This window comes from Ursus maritimus, unplaced genomic scaffold (genome assembly GCF_017311325.1).
Source record: "Ursus maritimus isolate PB19 unplaced genomic scaffold, ASM1731132v1 scaffold_1, whole genome shotgun sequence".
NCBI classification, from domain to species: domain Eukaryota; kingdom Metazoa; phylum Chordata; class Mammalia; order Carnivora; family Ursidae; genus Ursus; species Ursus maritimus.
Window position 1 is genome coordinate 57,781,040 of NW_024423343.1, and position 12,642 is coordinate 57,793,681.

The 12,642-nt window shown below is 43.0% G+C and overlaps 1 protein-coding gene across 1 annotated transcript in view; it reads right to left on the reverse strand.

Annotated features, from left to right (window-relative positions):
• Window positions 1-5,950: 5,950 nt before the first annotated feature.
• RAPGEF4 (Rap guanine nucleotide exchange factor 4) overlaps window positions 5,951-12,642 on the reverse strand; it is a 275,140-nt gene continuing 268,448 nt past the window's right edge. Inside the window, exons 30-31 of the mRNA XM_040643867.1 lie at window positions 10,105-10,159; window positions 5,951-7,205 (exon numbers count right to left, since the gene is read on the reverse strand). Coding sequence (XP_040499801.1) covers window positions 7,078-7,205; window positions 10,105-10,159 — 183 coding nt within the window. The 3' untranslated portion in view covers window positions 5,951-7,077. The remainder of the gene's footprint in view (window positions 7,206-10,104; window positions 10,160-12,642) is intronic.

A 12,642-nucleotide genomic window follows, 5' to 3' on the forward strand; every position in this document is an offset into this window, starting at 1 on the left:
CCTAATACACATGAAGGTGCTGCTGAGTCAAACCCAGAGCCATCTGATTTTAAAGCCCATTATCTTTCTGATAGGCCATGTTCCTTCCCCAAGAGCTAGGTTCACCCCAGAGAAACACTGAACACCTGGCAGCACCAGGCCTGGAAAAACTGTCCCCAAACAAGAGCCGTGTCCCTTCCAGCCACTCACATTTCGTGCTAGCCCCAGTCTACTAGAGTGGCAGCAATTTTCCTTTCCCTGTATCCACAGTCTAGGTGATGGGACTTTGAAGCTCTGCACATCAAGACGCGGAATTAGGTCTCCACCCTTCCATCGTGGCGGGCGTCCTGACCCACTTTGGCCAGCAGGGTATTGCAGAAGTGATGGCGAGCCTGTTCGGAGCCTGGGATGCGAGAGCCCTTGCTTATCGGCTTGGTCCCCGGGAATCTTCCCCGCTGGCAAGTGAGGAAGCCCAGCCTCATCCGCTGGAGGATGAGAGGCTGTGTGGAGCAGAGATGAACATTTCCTGCGAGGCCAGCCCAGGCGAGCCGACTGCAGTTGCATGACCGAGCCGCACGCTGCCCCGCCGAGCCTGGCCCCGACTGGCAGAACTACCCGGTTGACCCCTAGAGTCACTGTTGTTGTTTTAAGGCACTAATTTTGGGGTGGTTTATGACACAGCGTGACGGTTAATTCTCCGTGTCAACTTGGAAGATGGGTTTGGATGAGGTAAACATTTAAACTGGGGAGCTTTGAGAAAGCAGAGAGCCCTCCCCAACTGAGTGGGCCTCATCCCATCAACTGAAGATCTGAACTGAACCAGAAGCCTGGCCTCCTCCCGCAGGAGCAAATTCTCCGGCAGACTGGTTGGACCTGGTCCGCACCACTGGCTCTCCCGCGTCTCCAACCTGCTGGCCCACGCTGCAGATTTTGGACGCTCTGGCCTCCATAACCGTGTGAGCCAATTCCTCAAAATAAATCTCCTTCCATATACACATAAATTCCATCGGTGCTGTTTCTCCGGAGAACCCTGTGTAATACGCAACTGATGTACTTGCCCGCATCCTCTTTCCCATCCTTCTAAAGCAGCTTCATCCTGGCCGGTGCAGACTCTGTCTACCCCCAGGGCTGCTGTGTCTCCTCGTCGTGAGCCCCTCTCCTCACTGCGGAGACGGAACTATTAGACTCTGTCTCTCTGCCCTGAAATGGCAGGACTCCTGCTGGAACCATCAACTGTCCTCCACTCCTGCCAGGTCCCTGTTGTTAGCACGCTAGAGACTCTCGCCACCTGCCTTCAGTTAAATAGATGGAAACCTCACGAGGGCCTTCCAATCCTCTTTTATTCTCAGGTACTGTAAAACCTGTCCTGAAGAATTTTATGTCAACTTTTGCTCCAATTATTCTCTTGTGTTGGTCTTCCTACTGTAGAATTTCCGCTGTTCTTGACTCTCCCTGCCAATGGAGAATTTGAACCCTCGCAGAGTTCAGAAGCCAGACTGAGGGGAGGGGACAATTGCAGAATCTGATGTCTCTCCCATGCCCTGGCCCTGGCCTCTTTCTCTTCCCCAAGTCTGGAGGAGCTCCCACACCGGCGCCCATGAGCTCACAGTGCCTTAGGCATACCTGCCTTTATAGCACGGTTTGGGACCCAATCTTTCCAAATTTAAATCGGCCCAAGACCAAAGACGCTGGCTTCCTGTAGCATCATCCTTGACCTTCCCTAGCTGCTGGACAAGCACGTGCAAAGGAGCCAAAGCAAGGCAGGCGCTTTTCCCACGCCCTTATTCTCTTGGGGTTAGTCCCATTTCCTCCCGTCCTTCAGCGTCAGGCAACAGGCAATGGTAGTCTGACACGGTAGCCGACAAGGCAGCAGGGGCTGTGACTGCCTCATGGGCCATGATGCCTTAAAGGAGGGCACTGGGGCAAATGAGGGCTTCCTGCTCCAAGCTTGGGTAGCCACATACGGAGCCCTGGGTGCCTAACGCCAAGCATTGGCAGCCTCGGTCTCCAGGGACAGGACACAGGCAAGCATGGGCTACGTCAGATGTAGCCCATAAAATGGCACAGCAATTGTGGAGCGCAGTAGGACAGCTCCTCAAAAACTTAGACAATTCATCAATTCCACTTCTAGGTACAGATCCAAAGAATGAAAGCTGGGACTCGAGCAGATATTTGTACACCCAGGTGCACGGCAGCATTATTCACAAAGCCAAAAGGTGGAAACAGACCAAATGATGGATGAATGGATAAGCAAAATGTGGTTCATGCATGAAAGGCAATATTTTTCAGCCTTAGGAAGGGAGGAAATTCTGACACATGCTACAACAGGGATAAACCTTGTAATGCTAAGTGAAGCAAGCCAGACACAAAAGAACAAAGATCGTATGATTTCACTTACATGAGGTAACCTCCAAATTCAAAGAGACAGAAAGCGGAATTGTGCTTACCGGGGGTGGGGGAGGGGAAGAGTGGAGTCATTGTGTAACGGGTATATTCAGTGTGGGTTGATGAAAAAGTTTTGAAGGTGGATAGTTGCACAGCAATGTGAATGTACTTATATCATTGAACTGTACACTCAAAAAGGGTTAAAATGGTAAATTTTATGTATGTCTTACCACAAAAAATTAAAAAGTGGTCCAGAGTGGACAAAGTCAGGAGGAAGGGTGGTTTGACTCTGTGTGTGTGTCTGGGTCCACCACTGCTTTTAATATTGCCGTTATCCACAATTCCTTCTGCCTTACCTTTAAGCCTGCATAATACGGTCATTAAGGAATTAGGGATGACACCACGTGTCCCCGCAATGTGGTAACATAAAGCAATGACCCTGCCCCCCAAGGGCTACCATTAGGAATGCAGCCCCCCGCTTCCAGCACTTCAACGGTTTCCCACTGCTCTTAGTCAAACATGAGGCTCCTTGAAAAGGCCTGGACAGCCTAGCAGCTCTGAGTCTCCTTAGGTCTCCAGCACATTCTGGAGCATGCTCGTCAGCACCCTCTTGGCTCTGCCACGGGGAGCTTCCCGCCCTTCACACTGCCAAGATTATTCCCTGCTTAGGACATATTCTTCTCTCTCTGCCTCATTCGCATCTTCATCCCTCAGGGTACAGGTCAACTGTCACTTCCACAGGAAATATTTCCTCACCTCTGTTCAGTGTAAATGCCCTTATTACATGTCAGTGAACACCAGATGCTTCCCTAGGAGTGTTTTATATTATGTTTGATTCTTCAATTAATCTTCTGTCTCCCCCACTAGGTGATTAGCTCCAGGAGAACAGGGACCTTCTAGTTTCTCTCACCATTGAATGCGGAGCCCATAGAGGGCCTGGCACTCAGTAAGTCCCTGAACCATTATTTGCTAATGAATGAGTGAATAGAAAGTTAACTGACAATGTCTAATTAAGTTAAAATTTCTTTAAATTAAGTTAAAGGTTTATAAGTCGGTTTATAAGTAACACCATGCTGTTCTCCACAGAGGTTTGGGGCCCAAGGGCAGGCTGTCCAAGGTGGGCAAATTTGGCATGAAGGTGGTTTTGAAAAAGCACCTTAAATGCTTAAAAAGCAATCAAACCCCAGCAGATTCAGGAAAAGCTCTTTACGTTCCCCCTCAACTGCCTAAAAGAATTCAGACAGAGGAGGTGCTCCAGGAAGAGAGCTATCACCTACATAACTATGGTATAATCTGAACTAGGTACCGTAGACAGGGAGGAGCCTAGCAAGACCTGTTCAAAGTCCTCTGTTTGTCCCATTGTTTCTGAATGGCCCAGCAAACATGTGTTTACCAACCATTTACTCTTTTTCATTCTTCCCTTTGAAGACCCAGCCCCCTATTCCCTCTTTCTTGGTTCAGGATGACATATATACCTCATTTTGCCTGACTGTCTTTAAAATTTCCATGTCTGTGTGGGTGTTCCCCCTAAGTATGCTATTAAATTTGATTTTCTCCTATTAATCTGTCTCATGTCAATTTGATTCTTAGTCCAGCTAGAAGGACCTTGAAGGGCAGAGGAATTCTTCCTCCCCAACATAAAACAAATAGGGGAAATTAAGACCACAGCAAGAAATGTAATACATTTTAAATTGACAGTGTAAGGAAAGCTATTCGAGGCTGGGGTTCCTTTTTACCACACAGTGTATTCTATGCTGATTTTTAAAGAAATTATAAGCACATTTAAAACCAGAACACATTTCTTTTCAATTTCTCAGACTGGTGGTCATTGACCTGCATTGATATTTAAGAGGAAATGCCACTGAATTCAGGAGCCATCTATTTGACGTGCATGGTATTCAAAAGATGCTGGAAAAGCTTGACTCTTATACATTGTGCCAGTGACCTTGCTAAGCAGGTGTGTTAAACGCTTACATGTATAATTTTCTGCAGGCATTTTTGGTAAAAAAAAACATTCTTTCTTCTTTTTTCATATCTTCCAGCAAACCTCATTATCCTTCTTGTGACCCTGTAGGCCTCTCATTTTCTTTTGGCTTGTATTGCAAGTTTTAAAATATTAACTGCATCTCCTGCTTTAGGAAAGGTTGCCTGGCTACTACTATCCATTTTTAGAGTGTGAATTCTTTTACTTTGCCATTGCTACCTTATTCTCATTTGGAAGAGTAAGGCGATATGTATTAATTGTGAACAATGTCGAAAACTGAATTAAAAGGTCAAAAGATGTCAGTCACCATGAAATTGGGGGAAAGAGGCTGTCAGACATAGGATACCAGCTTTTAAGTAAGGTAGGAATAAAGAAGAGTAAACGAGAGCAAGAATGCCGAAGGCATGGGCTATCAGCTTCATTTCTCAGCTTTCAAAATTATCTAGAAAAGGAAAACTATATAATGGTGAAAATTTGCAGCCAAAACTGAGACCTATGAGATAGTGAAATGCTGAAAAATAATGGCTTCAAAAAAATTTATTCGGTGACTTTTTTTTTTTTTAACTCTCTAGTACATTCCAGGCATTATGCTCCACTAGGTGGGAGGGATAACACTGCATAGAACAACACCCCTGGGGACCTTACACTGTGACATGAATGAACACAGAAAGGCATTTGCCTGCTTTAGCATTTCTCAAAGTGAGCTTCCGCTGTGGGATGTTAGGAGGGATGGCAGTGGGACTTCTCAGAGCCTTTAATATGTTAATGAATATTGGGAATAATTTCTAAGAATGGGATGTATATTATGCAGTGGCCCCCAAATTCATGTGAAGATACCATCTTGGTTTCGTTTTTTGCTTTGCAGTTGTGTGTCTGTTTTTGGAGGAATAGTTTGTGAGCTTGTGAGACTAGTATAGCCTGGAACACACTCTGGAAAATGCTAACATGAAAAAAGAGAGACGTATTTGGACTTTAAAGAATTTTAGAAATCTCTTCATCAAATATTTACTAAGTGCTTAAATCACTGAGAAATGGTCTGAGGCCCCATACCAGGCCGTTCTAAAATCGTGCCTTTTCCTAGCTGCTAATAACCAAAGTGGAACATCCCAAGTGTCTTGTCAGCTGACAAACAAGCGCTATAACCACATCATCAATTATTATTCAGCCGTAAAAAGAAATGAAGTACTGATACCTGATAGAACATGGACAAATCTTGAAAATGTTACACCAAGGGAAAGAAATCAGACATATAAGGCTACGTATTATATAATTCCATTTATACAAAATGTCCGGAATAGGTAAATCCACAGAGACAGAAGGCAGATAGTGATTTCCAGAGACTGGGGGGAGAGGAGAATGAGGCGCGTCTGCTAATGAATATGGGGTTTCTCTTAGGAATGAGGAGAATGTTCTGGAATTAGTGATGATGGTTGAGCAACCTTGTGAATATACTAAAAACCACGGCATTTTGCACTATAAAAGGGTGATTTTTATAGTATGTGAATTTTAATTCAATTAAAAATGCAGGACCCCACCACACCAAAAAGTTACCGCACCCATATTATAGGAATTGAGAACAACACGACCTTTTCTTGTCAACAATTATATTTAATGAAGATACCAGCTGTTATTTACAGAAGATATACATACAATTCCTACACATTAAATGTAGCCTAATTGTGAAAAGAGGAAAAAATGTACTCCAAAATTACATACTAAATAAAATAAATAAAAAGTAATCATTTGGCACAATATCTATTATATAGCAAATAAATAACTATACCATTGATTGAGTGAACTATTTACAATCTATTTGAAAGTGCAAAACAATTGCTGAAAATTAAGATATTTGTAATAACATTTAAGTCCAGAAAATATGTGTTTTTTTTTAAATCAGTAACAATAATTAGCCAATAGTAAAGGTTTTTTAATGCCCAGGAAAATAATTTTGAAAAATGTTTTGTGTATATTGTGCTCTTTTGAAATATTCTTTTTTTTTTTTTATCTTAACGCTGGCAATTTTTAGAACCTTGGAGTTTCTTAGTGGAATTCTTATGTATGTAATCCTGATTTGTAAGTTTAAAAAAGTTACATTGTAAACATAAATATTATTCTATATATCATTCAGAAATTACAGACCAGTCCTCCCTAAATTACATAAATAGCCATAATGTTTTATAGTAATGCGGTGGGGCTTAACTCCTTCAGAGGTAAGACTATGAAGATGCTAGAATACAGCTTATGATTTGGATTTACATGATTCCTCAACACCTTCCAAAACCCCGTGCTCCAAATCAAAGCGTTGAGATAAAAACTGCGAAACTAGACCACCACAGCTGTAGCCAAGTAACCCCTGTTCGAAGCGGATCTCATCCCGCCAGCTCTCTGAGAAAAACCGTCAGGGGCTTGCTATGTCTCTTGACAATGGTGTTTCTACCAAACTCTTCATGTGGGGCTTAATTTATGTTTCAGCAAAGAGGATGGCACAACTGGAAATAAAATAGGGTGACTACAAATTGGAGAGTCCTAAGCTAGAGTGTGAACACTTTATGCAAAGAATTTCTTCTCTTGTCAGGACGCTGGTAAGCCGCGGCCCTGAGATGTCTCAGGGTGCGTTTCTGCTTGTTTTGTAGAATTTTCTAGTGACAAGACAGTCAGTAGTAGCGTAAATGGCATTTTTGAAAAACTGTGGACTGGAGGCAAACCATTGTTCTGGGCACTTTAAATGTCTATGGTCGACGAGGCTCTAATCTGTGTGACATCTGTGATAAAGTTCTCTGGTTGTCAATCACATTTAATTGCCGTACATAACTCCGGACATCCTGATGGTTCTTATTAGCTTGAGCCGCATCAGGATCTGTTGAAGGAGAAAAGAGCAAATTGGCATCGCGTAATATATGCATATAAGATACAGCTTTATTTTCTCCAATTACTTATTACATTTATCATGGATTCCAAGGTTCCACTGCAACCTTTCAACGTACCATATTCATTGAAATATTTCCACTTGGATATTCCATCTCCTCTCTCCCACCCTTTTTTCCCCTGGAATCACCTATTTTGATCATTTTCCTTTGTATTGCATGTTGTAAAAAAAAAAATGGCACCAAATAAAAGAGAAAGCATCCCTTGATAGCCCCTGGTTATACATCAAAACTGCTTCCTTTTTCCACCCACCTGTGTCTCACACTCAGCTCTCTGCCCCCTTTGATACAGATGAGGACTAGGGGCCAAAGACAGTTTTCTTTAGCTCCCAACCAAAGCACTTAACAGCCGGGCTGAACTGCAACAAGCCGGTGAGCCGAGCAAGCCCGCCGCTCCTCGCTCCTCCGGCCGGCACACAGCAGTCCCGCAGCCGTGTGCACTTTCCGGGCTGTGCACGTGGGCTGAAGTCAGAACTTCTGCCAGACCTTCGATTCCCTGATTCGACTTGTTCAGAAATCCCAGTTACTGTTCTTTTCTCGCCTAGACTCCCCAACGCATGTGAGCACGGGAGCGAACTGAAGTGAACAGATTCCCCGAAAGCCGGGCTGAAAGAAGGATCAAGCGCCCAGAGCCCTCCGCAGAGAATCTACGTGGACGAGGAAGGCCAAATCTGGCAGTGGTGAACTGGGAACACGGCTCCCTTTGGAAGAGACCCTCAGCTCCCGCAGGCTGCGGCCACATGGCAATCTGCACCCCGAGTTGCCAGATCGTCCTACTTTTCTAGAGACACGAGAGATCTGGATTTCTTTCCTGGAAATTCTCTCCATTTCTTAACAGTGACATTACTTTCAAACAAGAGGGGGGAAACGCTCTGTTTAGACCCAGCACCTGTGCTGTGGGCCATGGGCCACCTCTGCCCCACGGATCGCCAGCGCGGGGCTCTCATCTAGCAGCGCACTGGGAGTGGCCGAGCTGGAGTCTAGACTCCCGGCCGGGGGTCTTCCCCTCCTGACACGCTGCCTTCTGCAGTCCGTTTGCTCTGCTTAGATCCGCGCATCACTCCCAAAGACAGTTGGGATGCCATCTGCATCAGGGGTGGAGGGTAGTGGTGCAGGTCTGAACACAGAAAAGCAGAGGGAAGATACAAAGGCCCCTACTCACTCTAAGAAGAAACTCATCAGTATAATTATCACATATAAATAATCCCCCAGTGTTTAATTCCTCGCTTTTCCCTGGCAGCGTACTCTGCATGTACAATACACTGTAATGACATTGTACATATCCCCACAATGTTTACGAATCTATTCCTATAGCTTTATCTATAGACCGTTGACTTCAGCACTGAGCAGCTGCTGTTTACCCGCAGTTACTGATAAATTCAACAAATGCAGTGGGTATTTTATGTATAGATATATAATTCCCCATCCCACCCCCGCCAACTTCTCTAGAAGATGGAGGAGAATGTAGGATTTACTTCCAAAGAGGCTCAGGGAACAAAACAGAGTCTGTGGCAGTTCTTCTGCTCTTAGAGCTCATTGAGAACCTTCTCAAGGCTACAAACCCTCTCAGGCACGAAAAATTTGTGTTTAATTTCAGGAATTTCCTGGACCCCCTGAAGGGCCCTGGACTCATGGGCCTTGTTGTAGACTGACGTCACTTAGCTAGTCTCATATTCACTTGTATAACGGCTTGAAGACCATGTCCTCACACAGACAGTAAATTACTAGGTGAAGAAATGTGAGACACTCCATTTCTTCTAGAATTCACATAGCAATAGTTGACAATGCACAAGACTATTCTCACTTTAGAAGGAAGAGGAGGGACGGTCATTTGAATAAAAATTTTAAAGGTCTACTTGCTCCCCAAGTAAAGATTATTTTTCCTAGGTTTTCCCCTTTGTACATTAACAAATGAACATTTAGCAGGTCTGGCATCATCTGTTAGTAAACCCTCACTTTGGGCCAGTCCTGGGCTAGGAAGGGTAAAGATAGCTCTGATCCGTAAGTTGAGAAACTTTTAGTCTCTTAGCACAAGCTTTACTTGGGGGGGGGTGTTACTGGTAGCCCCACAGTCACGTCCATCTCAAATTATCACGTTGGCTTAATAAGCCAAATGACTTCAAGTGACTCATACAATGAATTTAGCAAAGAACTTTATAGGGGCCACCTTCTGACTCCCAGCCCAGGAGATGGTAGCACTGGTCTGGCACGATGATCTGGTGCTGTGATGCAACTTAATCCCTACTAATTTAAGATTGCTATTTATTATTAGTAATAGTTTTACATTAAAGCATTGTATGGTACCAGTTACTGTGCTATATGTTCAGATTTAGGAAGAACATCTTAAATTCACCTGGGAATACTAGAAATATAATATGAATTCCTGCTATGGGGCATTTGCAAATGTGTTATACACATTAATGCATTCTTGCAACACCCCAAGAGACAATATTATCTTTCCCGGTTTATGAACGACAGAACTGAGTCATCAGGAATTGATGTGAGTTTCTCAACATCAAGCAGTGAGTCATAAAGAGAGTTGGTTTGAGGCGGGTTTGCTGGCATTCGTGTCTTAGCTGTCTCTAGCCACACTAGAAAGAGCACATTACTCTCTTTAAGTCCATTCATAAAATAATATTCCTATGGTTAGTTTCTAGTTTTACAACTAGAAAATCCTTCAACCCAAGGCCCCTATCCCATGGGAATTCATGGTCCAAACTGTCCCTGACACAATCAAATATTGTCCAGACTTCTAGAATGTGTCCATAGCCTCATTAAAAAGGACTCAATCACCCAGATCTAGATTATAGCACACAGCGGCATTTAACTTACTGAAGGCTTGGCTCCTGCAGTATCTCACTGTTCTGGCAGTATTTGCAATCATGCGCTGAAAAGAACAAAGAAAAAAAGAAAGAGTGAAATGCAGGTAAGCTTTGGGTATAATCCATAAAGGAAAACAAACCATTGTATATTTCAGTAATACCTGTGACCATGAAAAACGGCCTGTTCTGAGACATTGACTATCTGGAGGCAACTGGTTGATGTATAACCGGTTTAATTACTTGAAAGAGGCACCCACGGTCACACAGACAAGGCGCTTCTCAGATGAGGAATACTCATGGCATAATTTTACTCCAACTGTTTGCTTGTGCCTCTGATATAAAAATCAGTCTGTTGTTTCTGAGACAGTATCTTACCCCTCGGGACTAGTTTTCACCACCCCTTCTGGAGGTCACTGTGCACTTTGGTCAGAGAATTTGTAACTCTCCGAGATTTGGAGAAGGGTTAGCTCGTCAAGTTCCTCCCAGTAAACAGGACTCTGTAACGAGGTATTAGATTCTACCGACTGAATGCAATCAAACTACGTTACCTATACATTTTTGTAAACACTGGGTATTACCGACCCTTCTAACCTGCAGCAGAAATCTGTTTTAATGTTAATCTTTGTTATTTGATTTCCTCCCTCCGTCCTTCATTTTTCTTCCTTTCTGATTGTCACGCTAACACGTGTACATTTTAGAAAATGGGAAAATGCAGAAAATGTTAAGAGCAAAGTAAAAATCACTTAGAATATCACTTCACAGAGTCACTTCATTAATATTTTGGTACATTTCCTTCTAATGCTTTAAAAATAAATGTGTGAAAGCATCTTTTTCAGACAACTGAAGTCATATTTTATACGCATCTTTCTGTTTTGATAGAAATTTTTTCACATGGTATTGTGACTGTTTTCCATGTCATTTGCATTTTAAAACATTTAAAAAATGAGTTGGTATTCAATCTTATGGACAGATCATAATTTATTTAACCTTTGTTAATTTTGTCATTATGTGATCCTCTTAGTTTCTTGGTAATGTTTTGGTTGCCAAAAAGACTTATAAGGGAGTTTTTTAAAACTGTACTCAACTTAGTTTAAGACGAAAGAAGAAAGGAGTAAAAAGTAGGAAGGATAGAAACATGAGGAAAAACATCGGTGAGACCCACCCACCATTTCTCAGCCAGGATGTACATTTCTTGCTCAGGATATCCTAACAGTAGCTGGGACCCCCAGGCTCTGTGTATTGTCTCAGGACACCTTTGCTGCTCAGACTCTAAAGGGGTCTCACAGAGATGATGGATTAATTCTAACACTAGCAGAAAATTGATAAGGCTCCAGCCAGGAAAAGAGATTTTCTTATCTCTGAGTGGCTATGTAATTCCAGTCCTTGCTTTCTTCTCTCATGGACCCTTGGCTTGCCAAAGTATAGAAAATGACTTCAAGGGGCACCTGGGTGGCTCAGTCGTTAAGCTTCTGCCTTCGGCTCAGGGCGTGACCCCAGAGTTCTGGGATGGAGCCCCACATCAGGCTCCTCCGCTGGGAGCCTGCTTCTTCCTCTCCCACTCCCCCTGCCTGTGTTCCCTCTCTCGCTGGCTGTCTCTCTCTCTGTCAAATAAATAAATAAAATCTTAAAAAAAAAAAAAAAAAGAAAATGACTTCGAAAAAGCTTCATAGAAGAGTCGAAGCTTCACAAGTATGTACATGTGAACACCGATGATACCCTGCTGAATACTACTGCTTTGAGAACTCTGGAAGCATTACGTGACATGTGTCTACACTGGATAATTTCTCGTACACAAAGAAGCAATCGGAAAAGTTTGAACTTCGTTTTTATAAAGGGTCCTAAAAACCAGTATGTCAGCATGAGAAATATATTACAAATACCTCCAGGAAAACATAGCATACAATGTATAATTAGCCTCTGATATATGGAGCCTGAAATAAACAGGAACCATGATAATTTTCCTGCTAATTTACTTTAAGTTGTTTTTTCACTTCTCTAGGCTTTGCATCCGAAGGGCACAAGTATATTCCGTGTAGAATTATTGTAATTCTTCAGATATTGAATGGAGTGTAATTACTGAAAACCCCGGGAAATGCTGCCAGTGAGCCCCTTCTGAAGAATAATAAAACAATTAGCAGGGGTCAGAAACCTCTTCCTATACCATTTTGCAGGGAGTAATTGTTCTGCTTTTTAGTTTTGAAAGCTAAAACATTTCATTCTGACTTTGGTTTTAGACTACTCTTTACAGCTATACTCTGAGGCTTCATAATTTTTAGCTCATTATGTGGTTTAAAATGTGAGAACAATTGTTTAAATCAGTAATTTCCAGCTCTGGAGTTCATTCTACCTTTCTAAATCTTTGATTAATTTCAACAATGGTTTTAATTTTGACGTATCCTTTTTAATTGTACTCAAAGATAACTTCAGTTTAACTTCGAGATCCAAATCTGGCTTTGCGACGAGGCCCATTGTTTTCTTTTGTGAGGTCTGCATGGTCACACTGCTCCACGTAACCCCTGCCACAGTGCCACAGCGTGTGTGAACCCCA